Source organism: Colossoma macropomum, unplaced genomic scaffold (assembly GCF_904425465.1).
Source record: "Colossoma macropomum unplaced genomic scaffold, Colossoma_macropomum, whole genome shotgun sequence".
In the NCBI taxonomy this organism is placed as follows: Eukaryota; Metazoa; Chordata; class Actinopteri; order Characiformes; family Serrasalmidae; genus Colossoma; species Colossoma macropomum.
This window is the reverse complement of record NW_023494784.1, coordinates 7,132,364-7,148,346: the sequence shown is the minus strand read 5'-3', so window position 1 is coordinate 7,148,346 and position 15,983 is coordinate 7,132,364. Positions and strand designations below refer to the sequence as shown.

The 15,983-nt window shown below is 39.9% G+C and overlaps 1 protein-coding gene across 2 annotated transcripts in view; it reads right to left on the bottom strand.

Moving 5' to 3' along the window:
- Window positions 1-1,417: 1,417 nt before the first annotated feature.
- wnt10a (wingless-type MMTV integration site family, member 10a) overlaps window positions 1,418-15,983 on the bottom strand; it is a 48,612-nt gene continuing 34,046 nt past the window's right edge. For both annotated transcript variants that reach the window (XM_036576900.1, XM_036576910.1), the window contains exon 4: window positions 1,418-2,209. In XM_036576900.1, the coding sequence (XP_036432793.1) occupies window positions 1,742-2,209 (468 nt within the window). In that variant the 3' untranslated portion in view covers window positions 1,418-1,741. The remainder of the gene's footprint in view (window positions 2,210-15,983) is intronic.

Here is a 15,983-nt window from a genome sequence, read left to right as displayed (position 1 = left end):
CAGTTAAACATTGTGTATCTTCCAATTTTGGCCTAAAGTGTCCAAAAATGCACTGCAGCGCTAAGACTGGACGATCCTGCTGTGACACTGTCGGGACGCCTGGCCTGAGCAGTCATTTGGGGTCCAACTTTGTTTTTTTCTTATTCTTCTTTTAGTACCGGAATTACATGCAGCTATTTTGTGCTATGAGCCATTATTTTCTTCAAATTTACACATTTTACCCCGAATGTGGTCGATCAGAAGTTTGGTTTGTTTTGCACTGGAGCAGTTGACTTATCCAGGCTCCGCCCATAAATATGTTTAGAGCAACTGTCGGTTGCTTGGACAAACTTTCATGCATTCAGCCTAATGAGAAACTGTGGAACAGACTCGGTTTATATCACAATACCTACACTTAGAGTCGGTTATTCATTCAGCCTAATGAGAAACTGTAGAACAGACTCAGTTTATATCACAATACCTACATTTAGAGTCAGTTATTAATTCAACCTAATGAGAAACTGTAGAACAGACTCAGTTTATATCACAATACCTACATTTAGAGTCAGTTATTCGTTCAGCCTAATGAGAAACTGTAGAACAGACTCAGTTTATATCACAATACCTACATTTAGAGTCGGTTATTCATTCAACCTAATAAGAAACTGTAGAACAGACTCGGTTTATATCACAATACCTACATTTAGAGTCGGTTATTAATTCAACCTAATGAGGAACTGTAGAACAGACTCAGTTTATATCACAATACCTACATTTAGAGTCGGTTATTCATTCAACCTAATAAGAAACTGTAGAACAGACTCGGTTTATATCACAATACCTACATTTAGAGTCGGTTATTAATTCAACCTAATGAGAAACTGTAGAACAGACTCGGTTTACGTCACAATACCTACATTTAGAGTCAATTTAAAGTAAATGAGCTCTGTTCTGATTGGCTGTACCTCATTAAAAAGGCAGTCCGAACTGAAACACTCATTATAACTTACGTGGATATATGTAAATGAGTTGGTTGATGACATCACAAAAGCAGTTAGTTTAAAACAAGCAGTTTTGCAGTCTAGTTTCCATATATGGGCTGTATGGATGGTACATTTTGAGGGTTTACATACTAAAACCTAACTAAAAGGGAGTCTTTTAATTTGTATGGGGCTTTTATCAGTGTTTTATCACAGTGTAAAGCTTGTCCAACTTCGCAACAACAGCTACAAAAAGATGCATTTATGGGCGGAGTGTGGATACGTGGTCAGTGGTTATAAGCCTCTATTACTTCTTATCTACATCTAAGCTTCGTAGCTCCAGCGTAAAACTAAAGAATCAAACATGTCTGATATTCTACACTCAGATAAGGGAAAAACTGTGTAAATTTGAATTAGAGACAAACTATTGCTTTAAAAAATAAGACATCGAGTTAACATTGAGTGCTCTATTATCAATAGACTCCACAATATATATATTTTTAATAACAACCTTATAACCTTAACTTATTTAATTTAAAAAATACTTTCTGAAATGACACACAGTGCAAGTCCAAACTAGTGTGACTGGACTTGTGGGGTGCACAGCTGGGGTCAAGAGCATGTCAGTCTCTTATGAGCTCTTCACCCAGTTTCCATTGGGCTGCTGGCAACAGCGCGGCGGCAGTCCATCGCAAAACAGGAGGCCTCAGTCTCTCCCTGTTATGAAACGTCTCTCTAGATATATATCATTTTTTATAATGTGTTTTGTGTCTCTTTGGTCCTCATTTGCAGACGCTGACCCACTCTGTTATCCTGCACTCCTCGCACACCACGTAGCAGCACCAGTGGAACTTGCAGTTGCATCGTTCGCTGCGCGTTTGCTGCAGGATGTTGTGTCCGCGGCCGCAGCACAGGCTTTCGCAGTTGTCCATGCCCTGGCTGGTCTTATTGCAGATTCGGCCCTGCGTCCCGGCCGAGTCTGACCCGGGGTCCCTCTCGCAGAAGTCCGGCGATTTCTCGAAGTAGACGAGGTCGTGGCTGTTGGCCCGTCTGCGGTGGTGCGGGTGAGCGTGCTCCACCTGCCCCGTGTTGCGGTTGTGGGCTTTGATTAACGTAGCCAGGTTGAAGCGCTCTTTCAGCAAGGAGCCCACCATCCGGAACTCAGGGGTCACCTGCCAACAGGTCTTCAGCTGGCAGCTGCCCGACGTGCCGTGGCATTTGCATTTCCTCCTCATGTGGTCCACCACAACCTGCAAAAAACACACACATGGCGCAGGAAACGCAGGTTAACGTCTGGCAAACAGCAGTGCTCCTAGCAACCAACCGCAGTGCAGCTGGGCAACGACTGTTAGAGCAGTTTGGTGGGGAAAAACAGCAGATTGGTTCAATTTGTATGCCATGTTTTGCTACTGTAACTAGAGCTAATGTCAGTTACAATCTGCAACATCACAACACTTCTGTACACTGTGGAAAGAGTTTTTAAACTTTAGGTAAGCAACCTGGCTGCCTTAACATTCTGAGTTCATTCACTGCAAAAAATGTCATCCTAGTGAATGAAAACATCTTAAGTTTAGCTGACATGTCTATTATTCATGTCTATCTATCACTATGAGGCTGCTGTAAGAGTATTATAAGCATACACAACCTATTTCTATACATTTTTACATGTTTTGAGTCATTTTATTTAGTGAATTCGTCATTGAATTTACATGTTTTGAGAAATAATGCTTGAAACAAATGACTTGCCAATGGAATAAAACACTTTAATAGTATAAAATGACTTAAAAAAGTAAAAAATGTCTAGAAATAAGTTAAATATTTGTATAATATTCTTACAACAACCCACTAATGAGGAATATTAGATATACTGGCTAGATTTAAAAAGTTTTCTCTTGCTAAGATGATGTTTTTAGTGTTCTGTGTTAAAATAATCAGTTAAAAGAATGTAACATACACATTATTGATCCGTTAACTTACTGTTAGATGTTGAATGAACTCAAAATTTTAAGGCCACTTGGTTACTTTGTTTAAGTTAAAACAACATCTCTTTTCTACAGTGTAGTTGTTCTGTGTTATTTGCTACTAGTTTTATCATCAATACATGGTACAATCATATGCAAAACCATCGGTCAAATGACGTTTTGTTGATTTTCTAAGTGAAAATAAGTTAACAATTCCTTCAAGGAGAGCAACATTTTGGACAAAAAGCATAAATATAAAGTGTGCCATAACTTTTGCACAGGCCACATGTTATTTTTTATTCAATGTGTTATGTTTTTACTTTTTCTTAATTATGTTGAAATCAGTAAATAAACAGTAGTTGTGTATTAAAATGTTCTTTATAGACAATGTGTTCACTATTTTTGTGGAATTCTACAAAACATGTCACCAGAGGTGCACATACTTTTGACTGCCTTCAGTTATACTGTATATAAATATTCAGCTGCATTAAAGTGCTCATTTACAAACCCGGTGTTGTTGTTTATTTCTATTCTAAGTGTCTTACCAGAGATTTAAATACGTACGTGAGTGATTTGCACACTTCGTTTTGTTGCTACTTGTTGCTACAGCTTCTCTACAATCAAACCGCTCTAAATGACTTTGTTTACATCTGATCAATCGAATTACGCAGAAAATCAGTGGAATTCCCCTTTAGCCAAAATCATGTTAGTGATTCACCAGTGCAGTGACTGATATCTGCTCATGTCAGTAGTCATTAAACTGTTGTAAACAATGTCACATCTTGCTAGAATAATGCCACAAACAAATCGCTATAAATAGAAAACGTTGTTGTGAGTCACCGTTGGACCTGTGCGGCTCTGCATGACAAGGCCAAGTTCAGCGTCTGGCTGAGGAAGCCCCTCCCTTCCTTTCAACAATGCGCTCATCTGTCAGCCCCAGTTATAAACTTTCAGATCCAATTACCGGGAGGAAGAGAGGCCACCCTTAGTACTGACAGACACTCCAGCACCCGCCCCTATCAACAGCCTCTGCACAAACAACCCCCCGCCACTGCTCTCCCACATTCTATAGCCCCCCCACCTCACAGCCGCCCCGGGACACAGCACAGCTTGAACAGCTTGAGAGATAAGTCGAGTTTTGTCTGTCAAAACTGAAGGATTGGGTTTCAGTTGTGTGAGCAGTTGCCGCTTAAAAAGACGATTGCGTTATTTTCTGTCATTCGGCCATGGTTCAGCCTGGGTGTGCTTTCCCTTACATGAGGGTGGAGCTCAGGGTTGGATGGTGGACTGCGGTAGGGGAGTTGTGGGATAGAGGGGTGGAATTTGGGGTGGTGTATCGGAGTGGTGTGATGGCGTGGTTTTGCATGAGTTGGGGTAGTCGGATGGTAGGCCCATAGAATAGTGGGTTATTTGAGTGGTGATATACCAGGGTCATAGGTCAGTTAACACATGGGCTATTGGGTTAGTTGGGTGAAGGGATGTTGGTGTGTTAGGCTGGGTGAAGGGGTATTGACTTGGGTGCCTCACTGGGACTGGGTTAGTTGGATGTGGGGTATTTGGTTAACTGGGTGATTGGTTATTGGGCAAGTTGCATGTTGGGCTATTGAGTAAGCTGGGTGATGGTGTGTTGGGGTAGTTGAGAGATGGGACGCTGAGGTGTTGGGTTAGTAGGTTGGCAGGGTGTTGGGCTATTGTGTGGTGGGATGTTGGAGTACTGATTTAGTTAGGTGCTGGGGTATTAAGTTAGGTTTTGGGATGGTGGATTAGCTGGTTAATAGGATGATTGGTAAGCAGGGTGATGGGTTATTTGGCTAGTTGCATGTTGGGGTATTAGGCTAGCTAGGTGATGGTAGCTGGGGTATTGATTTAGTTGGGAATGTGATGATGGTTGGTTAATGAGGCATTGAGTCAGCTGGGTGATCAGGTATTGAGTTATTTGGGTGGTGGAATGTTGGGCTATTGGGTTAGTTGGGCGATGATGTACTGGGCTAGTTGGTGTATTGGATTATTCGGATGGTGGGGTGTTGCGGTATGGGTGATGGGTTAGTTGAGCTGTTGGGTTGAGTGATGAAGTATTGGATTACTGGGTTAATTGCATGTTGAGGTATTGGGTTAGCTTGGTGATGATGGATTGGGCTAGCTGCATCTTGAGGTATTGAGTAAGCTGGGTGATGCAGTGTTGGGGTAGTAGAGAGATAAGATGTTGAGATTTTGGCTTAGTTAGCTGGTGGGATATTGGGCTGGTAGGTGAGTTATGTGGTGGGATATTGGAGTATTGGGTTAGTTTGGTGCTGAGGTATTGGCTTAGTTGGTTAGAAGGCTGACAGGGTGGTGGGTTAGTTGGTTAATGCCATACTACTGGTTCAGATGCCTGATCCTATCTATGGTTTTCTCCCATTGTTTCTTACTTAATTCCATTCCAACCCACTGTTCCGCTGCATTCTGTTATCAGCAGCTCTTTAAGTGGGAGGTCGCCCTAACCAGGTGTCAAACACCCACCCACCCTCGGAGGCATCATGAATTCTTTATGCTGTGGTTTATGTGCTGGTGGCTTGTTCTCGAGACCTCTATCTCCTGTAGGTATGAAGACTGACTCAATTTACCTAAAAAGGTCCTTAACAACGGCTATGAGAGGAAGCGGTTTCCATTTAATGAAGCGGATAAGCAAATGAAATCAGGCAGTCCAGGCCAAAGCTAACAACAACCGATCACAACAAACCGTCCAAGCTGCAAGTAACATGTCACACTTCAAAGCCTCTTATACTGATTTTGCATATCCAAACACAAAAGTCTCAACACAATCTCTCTTTCCATCTGTGGTATGCTTAACACTTTATGCAGATCAGCGTGGGCGTATTTTATGATCAGGATAATCATGGCTAATCATTGCAGGAGATGGGAGACATCCTGGGGGAAGCATTTGCAGCCGCCCTGAGGACAAATGCCCAGTGCTCTGTGCTTACAGCCAAATATAGATATTCAAATGCCTCCAACTTTGAACCCGGAGGATCGGGTGGAAATTTAACCCTTAGAAGTCTAGAGTTATTACTGTCATTTTGAATCGTATTAGATTTACATTTGACAGGTTTGGGTCAGCACTCTGGACTTTTTCTATTTGTTTCAATGTCAAAACTGACAAAAACATGGCAGAATGCAAAGAACAGCTTTTCTTTCAGCAAAAAACTAAGTCCTAATAAAATATCTCCTCTTCTACTTACAAACCTGCATTTTCCAGTGAACTATTGGTCATAAATATTTCACATACAATTGCAGTGTTATCGCCGTTGATAACTGCCACTTCTAAAGGTTAAAGCTGTCACCTCCAGCCATTTAGGAAGTGGACCTGCCTGAACTTGCCCTGTGTGGTCCAGGCTTCTCTGATCAGACCAGAGATGGTGGCTATGATTGCAGCCTTTTCCTCGCTGGCCTGGCCCCAGCAGCACCTGGGGGCAGGAGGGTTGTGGGCGCATTCGGCCAGGGCAGGATGTGGGACAGAGAGAGAGGAAGTGCTCTGTGAGTGGCAGCAGGACGATCTACAGTGGATCTAAATGCATGAGTGCTGACCTGAGGGACTGACAGTATCAAGCTGGAGCCGCAGCTCATTCCTATGGCCACTCGCTCTCAGCCACGCATTCAATATTTCTCATTTTATTAGGTTTTTAGATGGTAAAACATATTTTGATGTTCTGTTAGGGTAAAAATGCATTGTGATACGTTATTCTGAAGGCAGTGATTCTACTGTGGCAATTTTGGCTATTTTCAAACCAAAGAAGGTGAATTGTTTTTATGATCTATACTTCACTACAGTATAGCTGGTTCTTCTACAATTGAGTATTCATGAGATTTTGCCAAATAATTTGAAATCATGCCAAAATAATGGAATCAGAATTTGAGATCTCATGATGCACTGAATCATTCCCAAAAGAATCACAGTCAAATCATCTCATTTAAGAAAATCAATCCAATTCTGCTCTGCAGAGAATGTGCAGCCTTATTTTTACTTCCTGCTTGTTCTGAGATGATTTCCTCAAACCCACATCCTTGTGTACCCTGCAAAAAATGGTCAGGTAAAATGATCTTATATATAGGCAAGAAATCTAATTTCTCCTGTTGAGATTATTAAGCAACTTTAAGATTATTTACCTTATTTCTAGACATTTGTATTGTTTTCAGTAATTTTATTAAGTAAAATTATCTCACTATATTGGCAGATAATTATGCTTGTTGTAAGAAATGAGCTAGAACCAGCAAATTTTGTGCCAGTGCAGTGAGATAATTTACCCTAACAAAATGACCTAAAATAAGTAAAAAATACCTGGTAATCTAGATAATCTTATAATCAGTGCACAACCATCTCGAAATGGGAAATATTAGATATATCAACTAGATTTATCATTTCACTTGACAAGATGCCATTTTTCTGCAAGTGTACCATCTGTAAGTAACAACCCAGCCCCACTTTATTTTACTTTCAGGCAAAATGTAGTGTTAGGAAAAAAGCAGGAAACATGTATCTGATGGAAAATTACTCAAACGCCTCCAAAAAGGAGTATAATTCTATTTTTTCAGTATATAATCTGTCCATCCTTTTGCCTTTTACAGCTTCCATTCTTTTCAGGAGAGTCACTTTCAGTTTTTCAACAAAATCTGCAGACACACCTCCAAAGTTCAGTCTTAGAAGTTGGTTTAGCACTTTTTGCTTCTCACGATCAAAGTAATCCCAAATACAAATTTTGATTAATCAGTCTATAAAACCTCACGCCACATCCCAGATGTCCAATATTCCAGTGCAGATGTTCCTTTTCTCAGGGAGGTTCTTCTTGACAGCTACACATCCTTTCAGACCCACAGCGCTGAGTCGTCTTCTCACAGTGGAAGGATGGACAGAAACACCTGTGGATGTTTTCAGATCTGAAGCAGCTTGATTTTCTCCTCTCTCTCAGAGATGAAAGCTTTAAGTGCTGTTTATCTGATGGGGGCAGTTTTGGGGTCTACCAGGTCTTCCAGGTGGTTGTTAGGAGCCTCATTTTCTCTGCAGCTTTTTGAACTTCAGTTTTATAGTTATTGTTGTTGTTGTTCTCGAAAAGGCTGAGAGAGATATAATGTCTGTTTTGAGCAGTTTAAACACAGAAAATTGCTAATGCTAGCTAACTCTGCTAACTGTCTTGTTGCAATGTGCTGTTGTGACTGAACAGCTAGACTTCTTCCTTCCCATCTAGCATGAAAAAGGTACACAGTGCCACCTCTCAATACTGAATTAAAGATCAAAATAGCATCATTATTTTATGAGCAATAACTTACATGTGCATTATTGATGTAAACCTTTTGATTTTGGTCATTTTAACTATCAGTTTACTGTCCAGGCCTGTGCACAGGGCAGGGCAGGCAGTGGGGCAGATCAGAAACGCAGTCTGACTGACAGCAGGGCAATCTATGGTGGATCTGAGCGTAGCCTGGAAGGCAGATAACGTGGCCATGACGAGCAGGATCTGGAGCTCCTTCCTCTGCGACAACCACATCAGCATCTCACAAAGCACTGTCAGCTCCCACGATCCAGCTGGCCTTATCAGCCCCTCCATCACATCCAGCACAGTCAGAACTATGATAACTGATGGAGGGCTTTGATAAGATGCTACAGCCAGAAACAGAGAGCGTGAAACTGAAGCGTGATTCACTAACAATGAACGCAAACTACCTAAAGACACACAGTATTCTAGACTTTATCTCAAGGTAAACAAATGGCATCATGCTCAAAATGAAGATTTCATTTTCTACTCTTTGCAAAAAAATAGTTCAGCCAAAGATTAAATCTAGAACTTTCTCAAAGTGTCTGGAGATCATCTCTTTAGTTTTCACTGATGCCTCAAGGCTAATGTAGCTAACAAGTACTGGAAGCTTACAGCTCACCAATTTGCATGGTGCAAACTGCATACCTAAAACCATCACACACTTTGTCTCAAACTAAGTAATCTCTACATAACAGATCATGAGGTTTCTGACATTGTATGATGTGCTGTTATCTATAAAAATGGACAAAAGTATGGAAAAATTCAGGCTGCTGCTGCTTTAAGCTATGTAATGTATTTCTGTTTTTGGCTCATGAACTTTAATGTTGAGCGTTGGCTGATACCAATCTGATCTTTGTATTTTCATGGAGCCACACAAGACACACTAGACTGCCAAATAATACTGCAATAAATTACTTCATTTCTAGTACGTGAATAAGGTGTCCCCTGGTGACACTGTGTTTTTGAACACACTTTCTTTTTAAATGATCATTTATATTGTGTTTAATATTGTTTTATGATCCAATTTGATCTCTTGAGAATTTGTCTACTAGTTATTTTAATATTCTACAGTGAAATTGCTTAATATGTGCATAGTACTATACACTCTGAACTGCTAGCTTTTTTTTAGTTTACTTATGTACTTATGGTATCATTTCTTATGGCACTGATGTGCAGACAGTAGCTGCAGTCATAGCTTTGGATGTTCTGTTTCCGCTAAATCTCCTTTCAAATCAGAAGCAGCACAGCTGGTGAAGCAAAATATTTCTACAATAGTTTCGTTTTCAGCCACTCGCGAGTGAAAAACATGCCATTTTGCATGTGCTTCTGGCAGCACGCTTCGTGCAGTAAGTGGCAGAAAATAAACTTGAAGCATAACAGCTGCTCGCTCATATTTTATCTGCCCATATTTAGATGAAATGTGGCTCCAACACAGTGGAAACATTGGAGCTGCGGATATCACAGGTTTTCATCTTCCACTGTGAAATAGCTCTGCACTGCAGACATTTAGACATCTTTGTTAACTTCTAAAAAAGGAATATGTGGCGTGAATACAATGGAAAAAATAAATAAATAAAAATAAAAGATAAAAAATACAAATAAAAGACTAGTGGATCCCCGATCCTTTGGATCAGTTTAGGACAGGCCTACTTTTGCCCATTTTATAGATAACAGTGTGTCAGACCCCAATATGTTTTGGCTGATCAACTACGTTTGCGAAAAGGGAGAAACTGTGGAAGTTTGATTCTTGACATCCATCATCCATTATGAATATAGTTTAAAAAGAAAAGAGATATTAAAATGCCCATATGCTTCATTTTTCTAATCATTTTTTCCCCTCAAAATCTACTCATAACATTATTTTTTACGTACTAAAAATGGTCATAATTCAATTTTGTGTTACTATTTTTTAACCTCTCTTTACCCCTTAAAATTAAACTGTTTTTGTTACTGTGCCTTTAAGACTGACTAAGCTCTGTTCTGATTGGCTGCCCTGTATTAAGCCTCCTTCAATAAGCAGTTCAAGCTGAAACACTCCTTATAACTTCAGTACGAGTGCGCAGAGCTAAACTGCTATAAGCTGAAGAAGTGGATATATGTAAATATACACAGAAACAATGAATTCAGCTGTTTTGAAGTTTAGTTTTCATGTGTTGTATGGTTTGAGGAGTGAATGGCACATTTTAAGACCTTGACAATGTTCACATACTATATCAGCCTCCTTTATTTCTACAAACACAGTGAGGTAAATTTGTTTTTCCATCATATGGGCCCTTTAAAACCGTCAATTTGAGCCTGATCCCATTTGTTCCACAATATCTATCATAAAAGATAATGTACTAGAGCATCAAAGTGCGGTGGCACTACAGTAGACTTATAAAATAAAACAGCTTGTCAGTAAAACCGTCCCCTTCTGCGACACTTCACTACTGTACAGCGCAGGAAGCATTTATTTTAGCACAGGATATAAAACAACATGTGCACGTCAAACACTCACAATTACACAGCAGAGAGCAAAGCAAAAGGCCCTCTGAGCAAAAAACGCTCATAAATTTGCACGTCTTTTTCTTCTCAAACATGCGGAGTGGCTGTTTTGAAGAGCGTGTTGCGACTTCATTGGCGGAGGACGAACGGAGAGGCACATCTGGGCTGTTTTAATTGGAGAAGACTGAGACAGACTCTGCTATAAAGCAGCACCACACTGAGATCAAATACGACATATTGGGAGCACATTTAGGACCACAGGCCATATAGAGTAAAACACGAAGTGTACGCTCTGCTTCTTTTCAACATTATCGCTTTAAAGGGCCAGTATCAGGAAAACTGAACTTTCCTTCCTTTCTGAAAGTTTGATGAAACACTGTTAAAGTTCATATGCAAAATAAGCTGCCAAATCAGCCCATTTGCAATTTACTGTTTTTGTGATGTCACAATCTCCAATGCATTTACATATATCTGCCTACTATATCTACAGCAGAATAGACAGACGTAATATGTTTACGCTGCTTAAGTTTCAAAATATATGCAAATTAGGATGCCAAAACGGCCCCAATGGAATTCATTGCTTTTGTGATGTCACAGACTCCAACGTATTTACATATATGTGCCTATTCAGCCTACAGCAATTTAGCTCCTCCCATTTGTGTCATCAGGAATGTTTTAGCCAGGACTGCTTTTTACATGAGCCACAATACAAGGCAGCCAATCAGAACAGAGCTTATTTACATAGATCACTCTTAAAGGCACAGTACACCGCCAAAAAATGGTATCTTGTCGAGTAAAATGATCTTAAATATAGTCAATAAATCTAATATTTCTAATGTTAAGATTGTTGTAAGCTTAATTTAAGATTATTTATCACATTTTACTTGTTTTAAGTCATTTTATTTGATTAATTTAGTAAATTATCTGACTATATTGGCAGATAAATTTGCTTGTTTTAGGAAATGTGCTATTTTAATAAATACATAAATAAACTAAAATGACTTAAAACAAGTGAAAAGTTTCTAGAAATGAGTTAGATAATCTTATAATAAGTGCACAACCATCTCAAAATGGGAAATATTAAAAATATCGACTAGATTTAAGATTATTTGACTAGACAAGATGCCATTTTTACAGTGTAACATAAACAGACCATTTTATTTTTTTAAAAAGTTACAAAATAGGTATGAAAAAATGAATTATGACTGTTCTTAGTACACGAAACCATGCAAATGTATAAAAAAGTATCTCAAAAAATTACAAAATACAGAAAAATGTAAGATATTAGCCCTTTAATGCAACGTGCGCTTCAAACTTCAGTCACATTCAGCTTCACCTTGAAATTAATCACAGTTCTTTGTTCACGTTTAAACTCCACGACTCAGTTCACCTGAAGCCTCAACAGTCATGTAAATACATACTTCGCCTTTAAGTATAAACTCTATAATCCCACTCTAAATGTTCTCGGACGGCAACAAAACGTCTCCATCTTCACCGCCGCCAAAAAGACCCACTCGCTGGAGAGCCGTCTCAGTGTGTTTGCATATCAGCGCGCTGTGTGTGTGTAAGTGCTCAGGCTGAGCGCGAGGGAGTCTACAGGACCTGAGTGGGATCGCATGATGACAGGGGCGGCTATCAGCCTGATCCTTCATCATCTGACTGCACTTGATGAACTGCTCAGCTAGCATTACACGGCCGCTTTGATGATGCTGAGGGGGTGTCCCAGCGAAACCTCAAAGTCCACACACGTCTTCATCAAAGGCTTCCATAGATGTGTCACCAGGCTTTAAAAAGAGCGGTGTGGTGAAAAAGACGTGTGGTTAGTGCGCCGGTATGTTATCCATAAAAATGGACACAAGCAGCAGAAGCATTTACTTTTATCCATGTTTATAGATAACAGTGCGTCATACGGCATCAGAAACCACATAATCAAGTCTATTAGAGATACTGAGCTGCTCCACATGGTCTGAGGTGAGTGAGTGATGAGTTAGGCACGCAGTTAGCACCATGCTAATTGGCGGTTATATTCCTGCCTTGGAATAAAACTCGGAATTTCCAACCTCCGACTAGGAAACACCAAAAAATAAACAAACAAACAACAACAAAAAATTCCCCTCAACTGGAAATTCCAACACTTTTAAAAAAAGATCTTTAAGGGTTCTTGAGGTTCATGAAGAACATGGTTCTATATAGACATCCTTTGCGTGATTAAAGGATTCTTTGCATCATGAAATGGTTCTTCAGATTGATGGTTCTATATAGAACTTTTATTGAAAAGGGTTTTATGTAGCAACAAAAAGTGTTCTTCTATCATTATGATGCCAAGCTTGTTACAATACAAGAAACCTTTTTGGTGCCATGTAGAACCCTTTTCAAAAAGGTTATATGTAGAACCATCTACTGCACATTCTCCATCAATCATGCAAAGGGTTCTTGGACTGTTCATGGTTCTACATAGAACCATTTCCTTTACTAAAGACCTCTTGAAGAACCATCATTTTTAAGTGTGTAGAATGTTCATGGTTCTATATAGTACCAGTTTCTTTACTAAAGAACCCTTGAAGAATCCACCATTTTTTAAGTGTGTAGAATGTTCATGGTTCTATATAAAACCATTTTCTTTACTAAAGAACACTTGATGAACCATCATTTGTAAGTGTGCTTATGGGTCTATATAGAACCACTGTCTTTACTGAAGAACCCTTGAAGAACCAGCAATTTTAAGTGTGTAGAAAGTTTATCGTTCTATATAGAACCATTTCCTTTACTAAAGAACCCTTGAAGAACCATCTTTTTTAACTGTGTACTTGGAAAGTCAGGAAGGTTTTCTCAGCTCCAAGCTCAGCATCAAGGAAGACTCAGTCAAACTAACATTAGCATTTGTGGAATTTGTGGTGATGATGACCAGTAGTGCTACTGCTTTGGCTGTGTTGACCTCAAAAGGGGCGGGGCTTCATATAGCAGTACTGAAAATCCCAAATGGGGGAGGTGCTAATTTAACCAGTACTCAAGCCAAAGATGAACATTCAGGGCCTTCTAGGACTTCAGAGAAGGCCCAATGATTTCTGGGAACTAAAAATGCTTTTTCTTTTTCTAATTCATCTTAATTCAATAGAATCATGCTTGTATTTAATCTCTGCAAGTATTACAGCACTACTCTTGTTTCATTTTAGAGTTTTGGATGGAAACAAAAGGTTTAAATTGGCCAATCAGGATTGTTTTCTCTGTGGTATCTAGGTTAACACAGCTCTCCTACTGGTTAGGACTTCAGGAGCTGAAAAGAAGCCCTAGTGCGTCACATTTCCCATCAACATAATTATGAACTGACAGAGAAATGAACCAATCACGTTTTGATTTCCAGTGGTCATCCAGGCTACAGAGGAGCTTCTTCCCACAAGCCATCACTCTCTTAAACAGTTAAAAGATAACACATAAACAATGTTCCAGCTTCTAAAATGCACTTCTAAATATATTGGTATATATTATCACACTCAACAGTCCATCCTCTGAAACCACCGTCACAGACCAGTGTTTATTCTAGCGCCTCACTTACCTGCCTTAGTACCCCACTTATCTGACTGTTCCCTCACTTAACAGCCTTATTACCCCACTTATCTGACTGTTCCCTCACTTAACTGCCTTATTACCCCACTTATCTGACTGTTCCCTCACTTAACAGCCTTATTACCCCACTTATCTGACTGTTCCCTCACTTAACTGCCTTATTACCCCACTTATCTGACTGTTCCCTCACTTACCCGCCTTATTACCACACTTATCTGACTGTTCCCTCACTTAACAGCCTTATTACCCCACTTATCTGACTGTTCCCTCACTTAACTGCCTTATTACCCCACTTATCTGACTGTTCCCTCACTTAACTGCCTTATTACCCCACTTATCTGACTGTTCCCTCACTTAACAGCCTTATTACCCCACTTATCTGACTGTTCCCTCACTTAACTGCCTTATTACCCCACTTATCTGACTGTTCCCTCACTTAACTGCCTTATTACCCCACTTATCTGACTGTTCCCTCACTTACCCGCCTTATTACCCCACTTATCTGACTGTTCCCTCACTTAACAGCCTTATCACCCCACTTATCTGACTGTTCCCTCACTTACCCGCCTTATTACCCCACTTATCTGACTGTTCCCTCACTTAACAGCCTTATTACCCCACTTATCTGACTGTTCCCTCACTTAACAGCCTTATTACCCCACTTATCTGACTGTTCCCTCACTTAACTGCCTTATTACCCCACTTATCTGACTGTTCCCTCACTTAACAGCCTTATTACCCCACTTATCTGACTGTTCCCTCACTTAACTGCCTTATTACCCCACTTATCTGACTGTTCCCTCACTTAACTGCCTTATTACCCCACTTATCTGACTGTTCCCTCACTGATCCCTTTCTTTGCCACTATACACCCTTTAACTGCATTTAAACTTTAGACTCATACTTTGCACATTATAAGGTTTACAGGTATGACGGTGTGTATATGTGTGTGTGTGTGTATATGTGTGTATGTGTGTGTGTGTATGTGTGTGTGTGTATGTGTGTGTGTATGTGTGTGTGTGTATGTGTGTGTGTGTGTGTGTGTATGTATGAGTGAGTGGTGGTAGGAATGCTTGTTTTATTATATGTTATTTATATTTATTTATTTTTTTTATTGTATTCACTACATGTAAATGTCTGTCTGATACTGTGCACTGTGAGCTCCTGTAACTAAAACCAAATTCCTTGTATGTGTTAGCAAATCTGGCTAATAAAGCTTGATTCTGATTCTGATTCTGGTTGGGACCAATTTCCTGAGAAAAAACGTCACTCTACGCCTTCTGGAAGTTCCAGATACATCACTGACTGAATACGAGTAACAGCTGAGTCAGTGGGTGGTTAGAAATTGAAAACAGCGGCGGCAGCTCTACACCAGAGCTCACTGCTGAGAGAGTCACTGTGAAACTGCTGCAAGGTAAAATATGTCTGTTACAAGATTCAAGTGAAACATGTTTTGTCTTTTAGAAGCTTCAGATGTCTGTGTTTAGTCTAGAACTGCCTTTTTCAAATTTTCTGCCCCACCTTAAATGCTGCAGCAGTTACATTCAGGTGACTAAACACCCCATAATGTGACTGCTGCACTATTTAAGGTGGAACAGAAAATTCAAAGCTAACTTCAGCTTCATGCGAATTGCTGTACCTTAGCACCAACAAACTACTAGAATCCTGTAGGGACGCTAGCAGAAGCTAGCAGTATCACTGAGGTGAGTTTTTCCTTATGTTTTGAC